This window comes from Oryzias latipes, chromosome 16 (genome assembly GCF_053564925.1).
Source record: "Oryzias latipes strain Hd-rR chromosome 16, Olatipes_Hd-rR_3.1".
Classification (NCBI taxonomy): domain Eukaryota; kingdom Metazoa; phylum Chordata; class Actinopteri; order Beloniformes; family Adrianichthyidae; genus Oryzias; species Oryzias latipes.
Window position 1 is genome coordinate 8,211,766 of NC_136252.1, and position 21,345 is coordinate 8,233,110.

General features: G+C 41.8%; 1 protein-coding gene and 1 long non-coding RNA gene across 16 annotated transcripts in view; one reads left to right on the forward strand and one right to left on the reverse strand.

Annotated features, from left to right (window-relative positions):
• oxr1a (oxidation resistance 1a) overlaps positions 1–21,345 on the reverse strand; it is a 203,846-nt gene that overhangs the window by 68,363 nt on the left and 114,138 nt on the right. For 6 of the 15 annotated variants that reach the window (XM_078933874.1, XM_078933873.1, XM_078933871.1 and 3 more), the window contains exon 1: positions 10,819–11,334. The exons of the other annotated variants lie outside the window; for them this stretch is intronic. In XM_078933874.1, the coding sequence (XP_078790000.1) occupies positions 10,819–10,957 (139 nt within the window). In that variant the 5' untranslated portion in view covers positions 10,958–11,334. Of the gene's footprint in view, positions 1–10,818; positions 11,335–21,345 lie in introns of those variants that run through there. 15 annotated transcript variants of the gene reach the window in all.
• On the forward strand, positions 2,260–8,342 carry LOC144984644 (uncharacterized). The gene is made up of 2 exons (XR_013648470.1): positions 2,260–3,339; positions 3,419–8,342. It is a non-coding gene; the product is annotated as an uncharacterized LOC144984644 (long non-coding RNA).

A 21,345-nucleotide genomic window follows, 5' to 3' on the forward strand; every position in this document is an offset into this window, starting at 1 on the left:
AAAAGTGAACGGAAGACGGAGGCTGATAACCAGTACTGAGGAACACCACTTTATACTGACGGGTTTTCTTCTTAAAGACTTCTCTTTTTCTACTGATAACCGGGCTTTGTTCTCTGGGATTTATAAGGGTAAACAGAAAATATCACAGCAATCCATGCAACAAAGATCTATCCTCAAGCTTTTAAAGAGCCTTGGAGGTTTTTCAGTCAAGACCATTAGTGAAGCCGCTGACCCCTCCAATTCTACCATCGTCTCATAAAGTCCACCCATGATCCATATAATTGAGATTAAATAGGCTGACATCTGATCTGACTGTTATTTTCTAAAGTTCCTGATAAAACAGATCAACTCTGTGATCATTTGAACAGAAAGGATCTTTTAGTGGATTTAGAGCACATAATAGACTTGAGAAGCCTCTACTGAAGGTCACAATAATCTCCACCAGCCTGCAGATGTTGAACTTGTGTTTGTTCTCATTCTGTTGGGCCTCCATGCTGCTTTTGACTCAACTGATCAGAACATTTTATTGCAGAATGGAACATGTCATTTATATTACCATTGCTTTTACCTGCATTAAGTTATATTTATCTGATAAATTCAAGTTTGTTCGTATAAATGGCGAGTTTTCTTCTCACATCAGTCAGTCCTGGTGTTCCACAAGGCTTTGTGGTTGGTCCTATCCTGTTTAGTCCAAACATGCTTCCATAAGGCAGCACATCGTACAATTCTATTGTTATGCTGATGACACTCAGCTATACCTGTCTCTTAAACCAGAAAATGTCTCCCAACATACAAGACTTCAAGCGTATCTTCTTTTCCTAAACTCAGATAAAATAGGAGGTGCTGTTTTTGGACTTGAGAGCTTTAGTGATTCACTCTGTAACAATATAATCCCATTGGATGGCATTTTATTTTGGCCATCAAACCAACTTTCAAAACCATTGGAGTCGTTTTTGAAGAAGACTGAAGCTACGTTCACAATGCCCTATTCAATGCATGTTCAAGTGACCACTTCCGATGTAAAGTCTATGTCATATAAAGTCAAATATATGCGTTCTGGGCATCCGCGTTCAAAACTCTCACATTTACACACCACTATGCATGTTTCTGTGATACGTTTCAAGCTCTACTTACAAAACATGCAGCCATTGAATATGTGTTGAAAGTTAAACCGGGTTGAACTTGACCAATACCAAGATATGAACCACTTTAAGATTTCAGACCAAGACTATTCCAACTGTAGGTGGCACACACGTGTTAGTAAACACTATACCGGTAAAAGCAGAAATAATTCAAAATTACTTTACTAAGACATAAAGCTCTTCATGAAAACACTTTATTCTAAAAAGCTCACATTCCATATTTTCTAAACCGAACACTTTGTTCTCAGACTGGAGGTTTACTATTTGTTCCTCATATTTCCAAAGATAGAACCGGGGGGGGGGGGGGGGGGGGGGGCAGAGCTTTCTGCGTTCAGGCTCCTCTTTTGTGGAAACAGTTCCCTTTGTCCGTTCAGGAAGGAGACTCCATCTCTCTTGCAACCCTAAAACCTTTCTTTTTGCTAAAACTTAAAGTTTAGGGTGCCCATGAGCCAGGCCTTCAGTTGTGCTGCAGAAGGCTTATAACCCTAAAGGGTTACTTTCGGGTACATATTTTGGCAGGCTTCAAACCACTCCCACCTCCTTTAAGATTTAAAGACACGAGGCGAGGGTGCAGAGGAAGAGTACGTCTGGTTTGGCAAAACCTACAACATCACTTCCTGTACCTACCACCTGCCCAACCTTTTCAAAATAACAGATATACGGTATTTAGTGGCACATTATTTTTTGATGGAGGTGAACTTTTTTCTACACTTTCTTTCCAGCTCAGTCACTGGTGATGACTGTCACATGTTTGCTGGAGCTTCCATGATTCACACTCTCTGTGAGAATAATGATGAAGTCGTGTGATGGGCTACATCAACATGTGCACTGCTCAGTGTTCATTCATTAATATGTAATCATCTCCAGATTAATGAAATAATGAGGAATGCTCTCCAGGGAGGATCTGTGATGCTGAGCAGGTGATAAACTATGGACTGGAGTTGGAATGAGCCCTTGTGTGGCACTAATGGTAGTAATAAAAACCCTGCTTCTCATTCACTCCTGCCACCTTTTGGTGGCTTGCCTCTCATTAACAGAAAGAGCGACCTCTGAAACCAGCAGTCCATCACAGAGGAGCAGAGGAGATCAGCTGCAAGGAGGAGAAGGTATTGAGATGATAGCAAAAACTGTTCTTGAGCCGAGTTTTTAAAATTTAAAAAAACATTTTAAAATTCAGTACAGTAAAACTGTACACAAAAGGCAATTTAATGACTCATGTTTAGCATGTTCTTGTGCCATTTTTCTCATAATGGAGTACATATATAAAGAAAGTTAAGTTTAAAACTTCATTTCTCATTTTTTTAATGGTTGTGAATCAGAAAAAAAGATTATTTGTGTATGTGTGAGGTAGAATATGCTGGCTGGGCCACAAACTTCCTGCTCGCTCCATTCCAATGCATCCACTTGCAGACAAATAGATCCATGTACGTCGTTGTTTTCCCCGTACATCTTTGGATCGCCTTTGGCCTTCAGAACTGCCTTAATCATTGGTGGCATAGATTCAACAAAGTACTGGAAACATTCCTGAGAGAGTTTGATCCATATTGACATTTGACACAGATTTGTCGGCTATACATCCATAGTGCCAATCTCCTGTTCCACCACATCCCAAAGGTGATCTATTGGGTTGAGATCTGGAGACTGTGGAGACCATTTGAGTCCATTGCCTCAGTTTCCCCTTTCTTAGCTGACAGGAATGGTGCCCGGTGTGGTCTTCTGACCATCTGCCTCAAGGCTGGACGTGATGTGCGTTCAGAGATGCTCTTCTGCAGACCTCGGTTGGTTCCAGTGGTTCTTTGAGTTCCTGTTGTCTTTCTATCAGCTGGATCCAGTCTGTACATTCTCCTCTGACCTCTGGCATCAACAAGGCATTTCTGCCCACAGAACTGCAGCTCACTGGATATTTTCTCTTTTTCAGACCATCCTCTGTAAACCATCCTCTGTAAACCCTAGAGATGGTTGTGGGTGAAAATCCCAGTAGTAAACAGCAGTTTCTGAAATACTCAGACCAGCTCATCTGTCACCAACAACCATGCCACGTTCAAAGACTGTCATGGTGCCTCTGTCAGCTCTCCTCCCCCTCCCCTCTCTGCTTGGTTCCTGATCCGACACAGCTGTGACCACTCATCTCATCACCTGCCAGCCTTCAAAAGGAGATCCAGTTCCAGTATTCATCGCCAAGTCGTTGCCCCTAATGGTGCATAGTTTGGTTGCTAGTTTTCTAGTTCATGTACTTTTGCCTTTGCCTAAAGTCTCGCCCTCTGCCTCATTCTCAGAACATCATTGCCACCAGTGGTCACCTGAGTCATCTACACTCCTCAAGCCTCAGCCTACCTGCAGTCTCGCCACGAGCCTCTGCCGAACTTCCAGTCACGCCACGAGCCACGGACTAACCTCCAGTCACACCACGAGCCATAATCTGGTCTTCTGCTACGCCATCTACCACACTGGACCAAGAGAAATAAACTTTATTTCTCACCTCTAAACTCACCTGTGTTTTCCTTCCGGGTTCCAGCGTCTGGGTCTGTCTCGTCAAGCTAGCCATGACAAAGACATTTTAATCACCTTTCTTCCTCATTCTGTTGCTCTGTTTGAACTACAGCAGATCGTCTGGACCCTGTCTACAGCCTAAATGTATTGAGTTGCTGCCATGTGATTGGCTGATTGGAATTTTTGTTAGTAAGCAGTTGGACAGGTGTCCCTAATAAAGTGGCCCCCGAGTGTAGATCAAAAAGTGTTTGGGGTGGGATCCTTACCAGGTGTACAGGCCAATAACTACAGTTCAGATGCTACAGCAATGAAACAAGACTAGTCTGATTATATCTGAACCTAAAAGCCTCAGAATTTTTTTTAAAATCTACAACCTGAACCATAAAAAACTTGGGCTAAATGTTTCTGAAAACTACATGTGATTATCAGAAGAATGAGTTGGAAAAGAGAGCTGGCAACATTTCTCCTGAGCTCTTGTGACACATCTGTTGTCACAGCAACAACTGACCGTCGTGCACGTTGTGGTGTGTGTGGTTTCTTCTGCTTCTGCCGTTGGAGATGTGGGGCAGTAAGTGTGGTGAAAGGCTCCCTTTGTTCAACACCTCTGCCTTCGCCAGCTGAATGTCTTCAGCGATGCTGCTGTCAATGTGCACAGCCACTTCCCACGTGCATTAAAGCGCTGAATGTGTGCCGACCGTAATAATGCTGAAAATGTGATTCTAAAATGTTTAATGCATTCTCTGTAGTCAACTGTACATTTTTCACATAGTCATATGCAGGTATTTACTTTTCTTTTTTTTAGTTCTGCCTACACATATTTTATTATAACAAATAAAATCTAAAAGACCGAGAAATAGTAGTCCTGCTAACTTATCCGCATTATAACATTCATAAAAATGATCTGTAAACTGTTTTGATGAATTCATTTACAAAAGATCCATGTCACCAGAATCTGTAACGCTCATCAATCAAGAGAAGCTCCAGGGAAAAATCCTTTCACATCCATCTGCATCCAACACAAAACAGACGACTCTCCACAACCTGATGCGTCGTCTTTGCATTGAAAACACAGCTCAGCCATGAACAGCTGCAGTGCCAAGAGCTTCTCCACGGGAAGTTAAGAAAGACGGTTATGTCTGGGATTTCACTTTTATTTCTTAAACAGTTTCAAATGATAAAGCAGCATTCAGTTATTCAACTTCTTTAAAAATTTAAAAATGTTACAGGATTCATTGCATTCAAATAAAATCAAGGCTTTTCTTAAGGTGTTTGATCAGTGAGAGACTACAGTAACCTCATTGGGCTCTAAAAAACAAGTTTTTCTGTACTTTCCTCGATCAAGAAGAACCAGCAGCATCCGCTCAGTTAGCCAACGCAGCACTAGAGTGGTAACCTAGTTTACAGACCCACTTCTATTAAAAAGGTGTTTTTGGGGTTTTTAACATGTTGAGGCATTTTTTTGATGATGAAGGACACATTTAAAGAAACTTAAGCTAAAAATGGCATTTCTGAGTATTTCGTCATTTAGAAACAGACCAAAAAAGTTTGAAAAAGACTCAAAAAGTGTCAGAAGGATCGTATTTGTAACGTAGAAAATATTCTAGGCAGGCCGCAAGAAACGGGGAAGGGAAGGGGGGTGGGGTTGCTCCACACCAACAGTTCCCCCCTTAGGTGAATTTCTAATGAACTTCTGCTGCTCTGCAGAAACTGTCATATAAAACAACACAAGTTTTTGATTTGGAAACAGAAAAGACCACTGGAAACATTTTTAGAATAGATGGAAAGAATCAGACTTTAAAATCATGGAGACAAACATCAGGAGGTTTTTTACACATTGCTACACTTAATCAAAAAATGAGACTTTTGCATGTCAGGACCGCCGGAGTTCACAATAAACTCTGGACACCATTTATAAATGAATTCAGAGGAAAGATGGGGAACTGAAGTGTTTGTCTTCTGTTCAATGTCTCCAAAAGGAAACTGTGTAGTTTTTCTTCTTTTTCTTTTCTCTATTTGGATGGCCTTTAAATCCATTTTGAATAGAATGTAACTGGCAATTATTTATGTACTTTTCCTTTTTCATTCTATTTTGTAATGGCCAAAAGAGCACCTGAACTCTTTCTTTTGCTTGTCTGTGATTTTATCTATTTGAAAATGAAAATAAAATGTATTAAAACAAAAAAAGAGACTTTTGAAGGTGCATCACATGAGCCCAGGATGTCATGATTTCTTAAAGGAATTCTGCTTTTGATAAGCTGAGAGGAATCGTCCAAACAGCCAAACTAAGAGCTGAAACTCAAAAAGCTGTAAACTAGAATCTGCACTTACAAGCTGCTTCCTGTGAAATCTGCAGCTCGCATCACTTCAGGCTGGATTCCTTAAGATGAGAAATTATCACCTGCATGTTTACAAAGACTAGGCGCTCTTGCAGCTGAAGTGACGAGGCGCTAAAATAAGCAGTTGAGTCACTCAGAAGATCACATAATTACCTTTCATTAGGCCACTTTCACCCGACATCCTGCTCAGTGCTGCCTGCAGCACCGCAGTGAACGCCGCCGTCTTATTTAGAAAAAAACAAATGAACTCTGGCTGGAGTGTGAGCGTTATTTAGACACGAAAACGACAACAGAATGAACATTGATTGACATTTGAGTATGATACTCTGTGGTGACTCAGCCCATTTTTCTGCCCTGGCTGCTGTGGAGGACTGGCAGCTTCTCTTAACATTTGTCTGGTTTTTACAGCACGCTGATGAAGTGAAAGAGGCATGGATGTGCCTTCTGAAGTCGGACGGATTTAAGCTCAGCTTTTAATGCCTTTTTGTTTTATTCCCCATTTAATTGCTGTCTTCATCATGCTCATCATCCTCGTTCCTGCTGGCTCACTTCCATCTGATCATTTGCAAACTCATCACTCAGGTGATACTAAACATTGACTGTATAAGACCCCATGGACTGAGTGACTCCTCCCCCCTGGCGTTCCAAACAGGAAGTACCTGCTGGCTCTAAAGAGCCAAAATTTCGCAGACCTTTATAGAGAAAACAAACAGCTGTTAGTCATTCTATTGGTCAGAATTACCATTATTCCTTCTATACCTTTTGTTAATTTTTGATTATCCTCCTTTTTTGTGATATTTTTTCTGTAGTGCAAGTTATTCAAGTTGTAAACTGAGCAATCAGATACCTTAATAAAAGTAGGAGGTCTGACGTTCAACATTCAAAATGTTGGATTCACAGGCTCTCTGGAACCGGGTGTGGCCTTCCAACAAGCTCTGTCCTAATTGGCAAGAGTGGTTGCCATAGAAACAATGACTCAGACTGACTGGAACTAACAAGGCCTACTGATGACGTCTGGCTCCAACATGGCGGCGCATATATTGTAAAAAATGTGGAGACTGAATTGACTTCATGAGGTTGGAGCTGGAAGTGAATCATTTTCTGTTTGTGTGACATCACACTCACTCGCTCCAGTTCCCCGATACTGTCAAGGATTTTTTTGGTCTTGTTTAACTTATTAAATGTTTTTAACAATTCAGGAGGACTTTTCTGGAGCTGTGGCATCTTGAACTGAGGTTTCTTCGTTTTTTGCGAATTCCGTTTTTCCTTATCGCGAAGGGGGTCTAAGGGCAGGGATGCCCAGTTTAGTTTAGTCTGTTTAGTTAAACCTCTAGTATTAGCCTATTGAATTCTATGCATTTATGATCATTTTTAATTGTATGTTTACCTTACAATTACCGGCACAAAGCCCACTGAGACGACTGTTGTTGTGAATTTGGGAGACCTTATTAAACATCCTATGAGCTTTTATTTTGACACGCATAGCACTGTACATCGTACAGATGTCATCACCCTCCCCCCTTCCCACACTCATGGTGATAAAAAGAAGTCCACACAACAGGAAGAAATAACTAAGGGTGAAACAACATAACTGCCAGATGAAAGGACCCATAGGCAAAAAGAAACACCCATGCTCAACCCTATTTTGACCAAAGCAGGCAAAGGGGATTATGTCCCACAATTCCCTGTGCTGCCAGCTCCCCTGGCTGCAGCCTGCGGACCTCCATCAGCAGACCAAACGTACATGTGACCGACACTAAAATACAACAAAATGACAGGATATGACCTGCATGAAAACTGTGGTATTTTCTAAGCATAACAATAAACATGAATTATGACATGAGCAACATCCTCTCTGCCCGCAACACTCTCTGGTCGCTATGATATTGTTTAAAATGGCTTCAAAATAAGACACACCGCAAATACAAAGTTTGACAAAGTGCACGAAAAATCCGTCTCTTTCATCTTTCAGATTCTGAAATAAATAAAACGGAAGTAATGTAATTGTTAATTGTTATATGTAATTGTTATTTTATCTTTTCTGTGCGGCCCGGTACCATATGACCCACAGGCTGGTACCGGTCCGTGGCCCTTACAGAACAGCATCCTACCATGAGGCACAGTTCTGGCCCGCTCTGCTCTCCTGTTTCATCACAGGCTTCAGAGCTGCTAAGCTTCATCTTTCATGAGTTTGGATAAAACTGACCCAGTTCTTCCATCTTCTTTTGTGGAGAGCATCGTTGCTGTGGCAGTGGGACAAACTGCCAATATTTTCTGTTATAAGCAGAAGCCCTACTCAAAACACAGGGAGCAATTATGACATCAAATCCCCAAAGTTTTTCAAGTAGAGATCGGGTGTTTGATGCCTTTCCTCCCGTCCCACAGGGACTCCTGCCACTTATGCTTCCCAGATGGAACTAGAAAATATCCCCAGGGGGTCTTATAATAGTAAGCAGGACAAAAGTCATGCTGGTACAAAGTGTTTAGGGGTTTCATGGAAATGAATGTGATTAAAGTCAAAATAGCTGGAGCTTCAGCAGATTGCACCTTCTGATTCATCTGAATATCTGCTGCTGTCCTTTGGGTGGAAATGAACAGTATGAGAGAACAGCCTCTGAGCAGGATACACCTCAAGAGACGCAACGGGGAGTAAGTGTAAGCGGGACAAACCTGCCGCTAAGTCCCCTGCTGCTGCTGCATACTGGAGCACTAATGTGGGGTCAGATCAGGAGAGCATTGTTACTGCTTTACGCCACATGAGAGGAGGGGTGACACAGGCGGCGCCAACAAAAGACGCTGTTCTGGAGCAGAAAAAATGTCACCATAATCTCTGTCACCCCATGTCAATTGTGTCCCGGTAGCCAATAGGCTCAAACCCCCGCCCCCACCAACATTAGCTCAACTCCAAAAGTAAAAATTTTGAATTGAAAGTGTAAATTAAGGACTGAAAGCGAATAATGAGAGAAACAGAAAAAAAAATGCTGAAAATACCAAACAGTGGCTGTTAGAGATAAACGTTAGTTTTCATATGGTAACTGTTTATAGTCTTTTTCACATATAAATCATCAATCATTCCTTTCATCAGAATCCCTGATGACAGGAAACACCAAGGACCCGATTACGTCGTCCGGATTGGCGTCACCGGGGCCCCACTCTGGAGCCAGGCCCGGGGTTGGGGCTCGCAGGCCAGCGCCTGGTGACCATGGCTCTTCCCACGGGCCCCGGTCGGGCACAGCCCGAAGGAGCGACGTGGGACCACTCTCCCATGGGCCCACCACCCATAGGAGACCTCAAAAGGGGCCGGTGCCGGTGTGGAACTTGGCTTTTGGGACATGGAATGTCACCTCTCTGGGAGGGAAGGAGCCTGAGCTGGTGCGAGGTGGCTGCTGGTCCGAAGACAAAGCTTGTCAGGGTGGATGTTAAAATGAAAATGCAATCCCCTCTTTGCATTTTTCGCTTTAATTATGACACAGAATAAGCGGTTTTAAAGTATAAAATGAAAAAGCATTTTGAAGTAATGATTTTTCATTTTAATTTTGAGTCATTTGATGCAGTTACATTTTGGAAAGGAAAAAGCATTTCTGTTAATCCATTTTATTTGTCAAATTAGACATTTCTAAATGAATTTTGACAAACATTTACCAGAGAACTTTTAGAAAATGAAATGTCAAATACCATTTTCTATTATCATTTAAATTAAGTGACAGAATAAGCAGTGTTGAAGAAGAAAATGAAAACGCATTTTGAAGGATTGATTTTTCATTTTAATTTTGAGTCAACAAATGCAGCTTCATTTAGAAAATGAAAAAGCATTTCTGGTTTTGAATTTTATTTTTAATTATGCCACAGAATCGCTTCCATAGCTGCAGAGTATGAATGTGATTAATCTTTGCTCTAATTAGATCGAACAGTTACCAAGGCCTCCACAGAGCCCAGGAGCCACGAAGTGACTGAGCATGAGCTGACCCCCCCCCCCCCCCCCTCCCAACCCTCCACCACCCCTGCACTTCTAAACAGGAGCCCCCACACTGAAACTTTTGAGCCTTCAGAGGAGCCAATTAAATGTACCAACAGGGCAGAGTAGGCTGTGATATTTTGGTGTGCGGCCTTTATTGCCGACTCAGCGCCTTTACCTGGTTGACTAAAAACCAGGACTGGATGAATGTGTTTCCCTGAAGACTCAGTGCAAAAGGAAAGTCCAGCTGTCACGCAGACAGCCTGCAGAGCTGCTGCCCCCCCCCACCCCCGGATGGACGTGAAGTCTGCAACGCCTCAGACGCTGCATGCGTCCTGTGAAGCGAACCGTTTCCTCCTGCAGAAAGATCAGTTCAGCAGATCAGGAAGGCCAGCCAGCGCGCAGAGCGGCAGCGCAGTGACAGCTCTGTCTGTGCAGGAAGTCTGCTTCAGCAGCCAGCCTTGCATAACACACACGGAGCAAACGACACTCAGGGTCTTCACTCATGTTAGGGGTATAATGCAATCTCTTCCTGCAGCGGAGTTCTGCAGGTTTCTGAGCCTGAGAACTGCACCGACTCCTCAGCTGGGTCTTCCTGCAGCACTGAAAGTTTCCGGATTGGCGCAGACTCCTCTTAAAAATGTGCTGTAAAAAGCGCAGCAAGAGCTCCAACTGCGCACCAGACGCTGTGGCACAGACCCGAACCTCCAGGGTCTAGTAAAGTTCTCTACACAGTGAACTGAACCGAGGAGAGAGGGAAGACTTCTGGAGAACCTGGCTGTGTTGCTGTGCTGGCGGACTCAGCGCGTCCTGACTGTCACTTCACGGCTTGAAGTTCGGAGTTTCCATTAAAAACGCGCGTGACCCGCCCGGCGGCGCGGACCGCTGCACTGACCTGTGTGAGCGCGGAGGCTGTGTCTGTCGTGGTGCTGGCGGACCGGGTCAGCCTCCGGTCCGGGTCCGGCCCACAGCCTGTGGGAGATGGCCTCCCGGAACATTCTGGCGCCGCTGCTCGTCAAAGAGAAGAGGTCCATGGCGCGAGAGCAGAAGGAAGAGTGGCCGTCACGACAAACGCATGGCCCGCGGCGGCTCCGCGTGTGTTACAGGTTCGAACCCGCGCTGTGAACGGCCTTCTGCACCCCTCACATTCCAAAACAGGAACTCTTTGAAACGCGTCAACAACTCTTCCCTCCTCTTCCTCCCCCCCTCTAGAGGAGCGTCACATGCTGCAACCCACTGTCCCACTGACCCCCAGGGCTCTGTTCACGGGCCCCTGCAGGATCAGACACATGAACTGAGTCTTCTGTTTACTGCAGCTCAAACTCAGAGGAGGAAGGCAGACACTCAGCAAGTTCATGGTTCATAGTGCAGACCTATAACTAACAGTGCAGCGTAATACTACTATTACTACTACTACTACTACTACTATGAAGAAGAAGAATGCAAACATTTGGGTTGACGTTTAGGCCAAGGGTCTGCAACCACAGGCTCTGGAGCCCCGTGCAGCTCCTTCATCCCTCCAAAGCTCTTTGGCTTCATGGAGACTGCTAACGATTTCAATAAAACAAGGTTTGTAGTTCATTTCTTTTAGTTAATTAGTAAGTTTTGTCATTTAGATTTAATATTTTAACATGTCAGATAACTGATAAAAGAAATAATGGTAAGAGGGGTGAATTATTGGAATAAGCTTCAAGCACATTTGGATGTATTAAGAGTCATTGATTATACACCAATGTTGTTTATATTTGGTAAAGGGAGAAAAAGAATTACGGCACACCAGAGTCATGTTTTTTTTTTAAACTTAGCTTTTTTAAGTTTTTAATTGAAGTAAATCTGCTGCAGCAGAATAATTTGGGGGGTATTTTATTTTGAAGGGAACTTAAATCTGCTGCTATTGAAAATAAAGTAAGTTAAAATTGTTACACAAAGTAAATTCTAATAATTCAATTATTGTAACTATTTAAAAGCTACATTTAAGAAATAAATGGCTTAATGGTCATAAAAACATAGATACAGTGTATTTCTCTGATCGAATGATTTTAAATAGTTTTTTTTTATTTTTCCTTTTTTTAACTATTGCACCTTACACCTAAACATTTTTTTAACCTACAGATTTAACCTGAATTTGTTTTAGATTCAGCTCCAGTTGACATGCTAAACCTGTGCGAGGTGCTTGGAAAATGTTACAGATTGCTAAATGTGAGACACTCAGTGGAGCCAAAAATAAAACAGTTCTAGTCTGGACTGTGACTGAGTCAAGGAAAAACAATCCCATATGCCTGGGGATGGAAGGATGGAGTCACCAGGAGGAGGAAAAAACATTCTGCCGCTTCAGCTGAAAGACAAAATAAAACATCCTACATTTTCTTAAATTCTCAATAATTTGTGTTAGAAAGAGAAGAGTTTTCCTTTGCAGACATATTGGCTCTGGTTTTACTGAAACCAAACAAGGCCCACTGTTGTTGATGATGCTCCATCTGCTGGTCACCTTGGGTAATGCAAGCTGTGGTTTCCACTACTGAACCAACACAGTTCAGCTAATTGTTGCCTTTTCATGCAATAGCTTGTAATTCTATTCATTTATTGATTTTTTTCTTTTGTTTTGCTTAAGAGGAAAACATTTCACTTTATTTATCTTGACTTATCTGATGTTCTTTAAATGTTTTTAACAGCTGATTTATCCATCAGTTCAGTGACTGGAACATTAATTGTAAAGATGTATTGATTGATTGATATATTGATTGATTGATTTCAAGCATTGTAGTCAAAGCAATAAAGAATGTACAAAGATTTATCAAAATTATTAAAGAAACCATGAAATCCACATATGTAATTAAAAAAATGAAACTAAAACAAAAAAAAGACACTTAGATCACATTTGGTTAATTTAATATAGTGATCATTAGGTAAACACAAGTAGAGCTTGATGTATTGCTTGAAGAGGAGTGGAGAGGAGAGGAGTGTAATTCATTTTTTTGTTTTACATAGTTTTTTATAATCTGGTTCTGATCAGAAAGATTCTTTTCAAGTTACAAAATCCAGAGCTTATTAATGATTGATTATCTTCAGAAAACCTTTATTCACGATTTCAGTAAACAGCAACGTAACCGATATGTAAAAATCATTGATTGATAATGTAGAAAATGAATGAAAGACCTGGTAAGATTACCCAATAGCCACACAATAAAAACATACTTTAAATACACGTAATCCATCAAAACAACCAAGTATTTTCTTGATGGAAGATAAAACGCTTCATGAAAACAGGTCAACCTAACCTTCTGAGTCAGATTAAACACAAGTCATGCTGACTCATGAGACACCTGAAGGACATTCTATCAGCTGGATTTCATCTGGTCCTCTCCTCCCACATGAACCAGCTGCCACACTTGCCGTTATTCTCCGACTCGCCTCCTCCCTGCTCCCTAAATGGACCCTGTGTGAGTCTGATCTACCGTGTTGCTGTTCAGCTGCACAGAGCGGTCATCAAGTCATCAATAAAGTCCTCAGAGAGAAGCTGACTGGCCTCTTCCCCCTTCAGCAGGAAGGCGAAACGCAGTGAACCACACGCTTCAACAACAATCTACGCTTAAAAATCTGTGTTCCCGGAGAACTCCTTCACTCTCTAATTAAGCTGTTGTGTGACCAAAGAGAGAAAATGGAAGAATTCCCTCTGTGCTCATCCAACTACACGAGCGTTATTGCATGGGAATTATAGAAGGGACTTTGTTCTACTTAGGCCAGCGTGTTTGATATGGGCTTCAGAGATGATTAGAGAGACTCTGGAGACCCCGAGGTAGCTGTTATTCCCTGTAGCCTCGTATTCTTCGGAATCTTTGCAAACTCTTTTCCAGATGTTGACTGTGTGCAAAGTTTTGAAGAAACAGATTTTTTTCATGTTTCATCATCACTTTATTTTAACCTTATATATATATATATATATATATAAATATATATATATATATATATATATATTTTTTTTTTGTACAAATGTCACAACATAATCAGAGACCTTTGTGCACAAAACAATAATTTATTCAGTGAGTCACACTTTCTTTTGAAAAGATTTTTTTTGGAAGTGCTTCTGCTAGGGATGTATAGGATAACAGATATGTATCAAAAAATTGATTTAGTACTGGGAATACCAGCAGTATCAATTGAGAACCACAGAAAAGGAGCAAGATTGTGTCAGTAAAAAGGTAAAACATTAAATCTGGAAGTAACTAATCAGTTTCTGTCAAACCTTGTCCGTTTCTCTTCTTGTTGTGTCTCTGCTCCCTTTGGCTATGTCTGAAATTCCCTCCCTACTCCTGAACTACTAAAAAACTATACAGTGTGGCACTTTACTGCCCTGGATCGTAAAAGCAAATTGGACACCTTGCTCACTACTTTTATGATGTCACCTATTGCACAAAGTGAAAATCTGATCAATACGAGCGTCTTACAACAACTATTTATGAATACACTGTGTTCTGTTGATGAAATCATTAATGATTTATTTAAAAAATACATTTAAACATATTTTTGTGTTGCAAAAAATGTTCAAACGCAATGCATTGTGGTCTGTATTTGCCAATCTAGTGAGCATGGTACAAACTGGTTTTGCGCAGAGACTTCTGGGAAATTTCTAGAGCACTCGATTTTTGGAATTGTAGATTCGGACAGGACTACAAAATGGTGAACGCACTGCATAGTGCATTATGTAGTGAGTCGAGAAAGAATTTGGAGATAGGCTTTGCTTCTGTTTGTACATGTGATGCAAGCAAAGGATGTCCAATCACAGGCTTACTTCTACCAAGCGGAACCAATTCCAGTTGGCTGAAGGTGAACCACAGTGAGGAATGTGTATGGTGTTCATTGAACATATACCTTTTTTTCACAGCACTTCAAACAAAACCTAAATTAAAATGAGACTCTTATTTAACCAGAAAGAACAAAACTGTCTAAAAGACCCAAAATGCCGGTTTGAATGTTTGAAGCTGTTATGTCCTTAGACATGAGGTTTTTGGTACTTGAAATAAAAACAAAATGAGTTTCTCTGCTAAAAGACATTTTCATTTATGGTCATACACACTAAATGGATAATACATATCCAGAGAGTATCCATTTAACCCTTGTGCTAGCCTAAGAACTTTAACATTGGGAGTTGGGTCATCTAGACCCAATAGACAGTGCTCTGAACCTTTTTCCTTCAATGATTTGTGATCTTCACTGGTGTCCATGGATTACATGAAATCTTTCCACCTTTATCCACCTTTGTCATGGTAGGGAGAACACGTCAATGTAAGGGTGGGGTCATAGGATAGCACAAGGGGTAAGTAAAAGAAGTGGGCTGTATTGTACCGCCACAAAGTTAGTTAAATCTTTTCTGTATCGATTCGTGGACCAGGTATCGTATCAAATCCTGTAAGGAGAAAAGACACACAATAGCTTCTACACAGTAATGTTGTTAAGCAGGCAAAGCAAGTAGAAGCTCAGAGCCTCGTGCACATGGCTTTGCCATCACTTGGAAGAAGATCCTAAAGAGTGAGAGTTAATTCCAGGTGTTTCCTGATCCTGGTGGGCTAACGTCTAGGAGTGCTTTCCTTCGGGGAGACTAACTTCAGCCAGGGGGGAGCTGCAGCTCTCCCTGCCGTCAAAAAACCCACACAAAATGCTTCGTGAGCTGAGCTGACGTGAACATCAGGAGTGAGCAGTGAAAGGCCTCTTTTACACATGTGTGCACACACTGCAAGCACTTCTTTCACACGCTTCCAATCTGGTCTTTCCTGTTTACCGACGTGAATGCAGCCGCGCTCACTCATGTGGCACAAATGAACCCACATAAAGCAGCTTATCAGTGGAATTCTGGAGACATGCGAGATGTTCTGACAGCAGTGATGAGTTATCCCGCTGTTTGGCCGCTGAAGACAGTTTGCTGTTGGGAGGAATCAGGCGGAGGCATTCGCACAATCGCTGCAATCACAGGTGTTGAACAGCCCTTGTCGGAAAATCCCGCCCTCTCTCAGGCTTTCCATGGAAAAGTGATGCTTCGCTCCTCCAGAGCTCGTCTGCACAACAGACGAACATGTTTTTCACACTAGTAACAAGACCAAAATATTCATGAGAGGGCGACACGAATCAAACGCAGCGCGGCTCTTCTTCAAGACAAAGCCAAGATGAATCACCGTTTCATCTGAAGAAAAAGACAAGCTTCATTTTCCTCTGCTTTGGATGAAAACGCCTGACTGCTGCCACTCAAACGTCCTTTACTTTCTGTGTTTGCATTTCAAGAACACAGTACATTTCGGCCCCCACATCGTCTTAGAAACGCTTGAGCCGCACTGCTCGTGTCATGAGCCACTGCAGATAAATCAGCACCAACCGTAAAATTATCTTCCAAAAGCAAAGAAAACAAGCAGGTCAAGTTGATCAACCTGTCCTTTAGAACGAAGGTAGATGTGTCGCCAGGAAACCATTTGCACTCATCGCTCCTAGACCACAGAAAGGAAAGAAAAAGAAGAAACTTTCTCTAGAGAGTAACATAAGAAGATTTGTTTTCCCTCTAAAAGTTATTCAGCTAAAGCCAGAAGACTATAAACATAGCTTAGCATGAAGACAGGAAGCAGGGAATGTAGGTCGCTTGGTGCTTTGTGCTCCAGCTGCAAACAGATAAGGATATTATTTTATTTACACAAACTTTTTTAAAGAGGTTTTATCTGTTACATTTCTCACTGGCTGTCAGACAGTTAAATGAAAAACATAATAAATGAGCAAATCTTGGATCTATTATATTTTATAATGCTAGTTTATGCTTCATTTTCTATATAAATGTCCCCCATCATGAGAAAATTGCTATTAGAACAAGTTCAAAACACCAAAAACAACATTTTTATTACAGAGGGTCTTTAAAAGGAACATTTTGCGCATTCTCTCAGGGAATCTTCTATAAAGAAACAAAGGCCATTCTTTTCTAAGCTTGCATTCCCAGTATTGCCTCTAAACTTTTATTTTTTTTAGGTTGAAGCTATTTTATCTCTTTAAGTCGACATCAAAAAACTATTCACAACAATGCAAAACAACAACTCAATTCCAATTCCTAATTTAAAAATGGAGAACGAGAAAAGACAAAAACATTTTCAGATGCCTTTAAAATCAATTCTAAGCTCCTCCTTAATGTTGCATCTTTACAGGGGAAGTGAACTAAATCTTTTTAAAACTACAGGTAAATAGTATCATTTAAACTTTCTCTAGTGGCTTCTTTAAAAACGTTAAAACAAACATTCACCAAAAAAAGAAAGGGCTTCAAATGTCTTTAAAAAAAAGTATTTTTATGTGAAAAATATTCTGACAACTGCCACGAACCTGTGTGTAACAAGCATTGTCTGTATAACATATAACTGGATGAATTGTGTGCTCCGACCAAATAAAGTCAATTCAGTCGCCATTTTTCTGCGATATGTCCTTCGCCCTGTTGGAACCACATGTCCTCAGTAAGCTGTGATTACCCCGTCTTCCCATGGCAACCACTCTCTCCAATCAGGAGTGAGCATGTTAGAAGGCCACACCCCTACCACGAAAGTGGGCAAGGGAGAATCTGTCAATCAAACTACTTTTATAAAGGCATCTGATTGGTCGGTTTATAACATGAATAACTTGCGCTACAGCAAACACATCATGAAAGAAATGAGGATAATCAAGAAGATGTAAATTGAAGGTAGTAAAGCAAGAATGATTATTCTGATGAGCAGAATGACTGAGTAACAGCTGCTTATTTCTCTATATGGGATTTTGGCTTCTTGGGACCAGCATGTACTTCCTGTTTGGAATGCCGGGGGGAGGGGTTTGTGCAGTCCAGTTCTTATTTTACTGTCAATGGTTGCAAGGTAAATGTTCATATTAAGGCCTGTTCTTCTTCCTAATTCTGCTTTACAAAGTAAACATTGATAAAGATCAAAGTTATGCGTCAGGAATGAAAGACAGAACACATTTTCTGAAGTAATCCAATGCTGTGACCACATATTTTTAACAGAAACATTATCAAAGCAGGGTCAGCAAGCTAGAGTAAACAAAGGGATGATGGGATATCAGCAGAGGCTTACTTGTGCACCAAGAGTCCCGCCCACAACTCAGAGGTGATTTCTAATGAATTCCTGTCGCTCTGAAGAAACTATGTCCATGAAATGACATTGTTCTTTTAGATTTGGGCTAAAAATAGCATAATCATTATTAAAAGACCATTGGGAATACTTTTTCAATAGATAGAAACGTAGTTTAAGTGGGACATTAAACATTTTTCATAATTTGGAAACTCACGTTAAGCCTTTTTACTATTCATTATAATTGAGGCAAACATGAAAATGTTTAATGCATTTGATCAAACTTCTGTAATTCTTTACTCTCAGGATGTTTGTAAACTCCAGAGAATCTTAAATGATAGTTCTTAAATGATGAGTTATGTTTAAAAGAAAAGGTTGTTTAGTCTCAAAACCTGATTTTCTTTGCTCCGTTACAGATGTTGGTCTGTCTCCATCCTGTCCTTGTTGCAGTTCTTAACATCTTTTCTTATTTCTTCTAACTGACGTTTGTTTTTTTCTACGTCTTGTTCTCTCATTCCTGCACCAACGACCATCACAGCAGATGTTCCAGTGTTTCTGGGTTTGTCTCTTTCCCATCCTCTCAGTCTGATGCGTCACAGCAGATGCTCGGTCTTACTGAGATTTTTCTGAATCTTTCATTTAGAGGAATTTTCTTCAGCACTGTAGCCCCTTTCCTGCTGAATTCTGGGATTACTAAATAAAAACTGTTTTTACAATATTGGAATAATCTAGAAGGAAGTGGGCTATACCCAGCATAATAAATCTAGCTTGGTGTGATGTTGTGTGTGAATAAACTGAACTGAGGGAAAGATTCTTCTCTCCTGTTTTGATACGTGTGAGCAGAGAAGCCATGTTCTGTTTAATCTCCCCTGAAGTCCTGGTGAGAACATTCTACACGTTGAGTTCTACAGACGGAGGCAAATGAGCATTTTGCATGAAAAAATGTTCTGAATCAGTTGAACAGATAAAGTCAGAGCGTGGCGCCGAGCCTCTGGATTCAGGCTAATGCTCTCAGCGGGGACGAGAAATGAGTAGGCGTCGCTGTGCCATCCAGAGAGACCCTGCCCCGCTGTCCCTACAATTCAATCCTCCTCTATTGCCTGTCGACTCTCTGCGGACTCATCTACAGGGTGGCTGGTGGTGATCGATGAGTGGCGACATCAGAGCAGACCATCTTTCAACGCTGCTTCCTTTGCACCTGCCCGCGGTCATCCATCCTCTGTGGGTCTCTGAAGCTGCCACGGGAGACTGGCCGGCCTAAGCGACAGATGACCGCCGGCTAAGCTGGAAGACTGCACAAGTCCGCTTATCAGCGTTTTCATCTTCTCGTTCTCACGCCGACACTGTTTTTCAGCCTTAATGATGTCCCGCCACCGAAGAGCCCCCACAAGATGCTTTAAAGTGCAGAACGAGAGAGGAACGGCAAGCAAGAAGACACAAAGGGTAGTGGGGGACTGGAAAAAAAAGAGACGTAAGTGCAGAGAGGGGACATGCATCAGACATGCACCACTGCTCTCCTCATACAGAGCCATTTATTAAAATAATGAAGCCCAGCATTGTGCTGAAGGTTAAACTCACAATAAACCTGACAGGAAGACAGAAAGAGGAGCCATAACACTGATACACTGTCAGGCAAACAAACAAAAGACAGTCTGTTGTGTCGGCATCCACCTTATTATCCCAGCTGAACTCTTCCCCAGGAGTTAATTGCTTTCTTCTAAACACAGATACAGTCGTATATTTCATCATTACCCTAAAACACCTCTCATGAATCATTCAGTTGCACCAAAGGATGCTCCACGCATGCCTCTCTGCCCCAGACAGGCATCTGAGTCAGAATGCAAACAGATACACCGGAGATGGCAGTAAGACGGGCAGACCCAAGTCCAACGAGGATGTTTCCAAAGCAGCATCTTCTGCTGCTTTGGAAACATCCTCACCCTGCAGAGCCTCCATCTATCACCTGATGTCAGTCCACAAGTACCCTAGATTGGATAATGAATCGCTCCTCCTGAAGGAGATGGATAAATTGTTGGTTAAATTGTGAACTGGGATCATAAAGCATCATCTGAGATGTTTGAGTGGCTAAATGGATGTAATCACACGGATAAGTCCACAGCAGTTAACGGGAGTCAATTAGAGCGCAATGAAGATGTAATCAACTTTGGAGAGAGACGAGTCACACCAGTTCATCAGAGAAGCTTTTTCCAGCAACATTTGACAGTGTATCAATAAGAACGGTATCAGATAAGTCAAATAAAAAGACGGTTACCGACATTTATTTAGCCACAAGTTCAGACTCAGCAGATCAAATTGTGCTCATGTTTCTCACAATCTGAGAACTCCGGCTCTCACGCTGGTGGGATGTTTTAAGGACTCATGAGAAACTTGTGGGGGCTGCACAGTGGTGTAGTGGTTAGCCCTCTTACGTCCCAGCATGAAGGTCAAATCCCCGCTGGGACCTTTCTGTGTGGAGTCTGCATGTCCTTGTCTGGGCTCTCTGGTTTCCTCCCACAGTCCAAAAACATGCTCCAACACTATCTCTAAATTGCCCCTAGGTGTGGATGTGAGTGTGATTGTGTGGCCCTGCAACAGAGTGGCGACCTGTTCATCGTCTACCCCATCTCCCCAAACAGTAGCTGGGATAGGCTCCAGCAACCCCACAACCCAGAGAGTGGTTCAGAAAATAGATGAATGTGCAGAACTCTAGCAAACTCCTCAAAGGGCTTTTCACTGCAGCGCAGCCACGTAACAAGGAATCCACAACACAGCGGCTGACTGAGACAGTTTTTGAGTTGATGAAAGTGGAGAAAAACTACCTTTAAAGCAGCAGCATGATGAAGATGTGATGTCAATTAATCTGACGTCTATATACTGTGGATGAGGAAAAGGAGTGATGGCAGATTTTGTCTGTCAGATCAGTGCATTCGGTTAGCAGGCACCCGCCCTTCCAAATTAGCCCCTCCACTTTTTTCCTGTTGTGCTCTTTGGTCAAAAGATGATAAAAAGTTCCGCTCAGAAGATGTGACAACAAACTGCAAAGTCTAAAACCATAGGAGAAGAAACCAGAGTCCTTTTTTTCTCATGGGGGGGGGCTGAAGAGGAGTTACATCCCTGTTTAACTTCACCTACTTTAGCATGGATTTATGATTGCATTCTAAAAAGCTCCAAATTCTTTCCTAAATGGTCTCCAAAATTAAATATTTTAGAGAAATGATACAGTTTGTACAAAGTTCTGACAAACCACTTTTATCGTAATGCCGCTGATCAATCAAACAGAATTACAGCAGATACGAAGCAGCCGAGACCATCAAAGTGTTACCAGTCATTAATTTAGGGAGTAA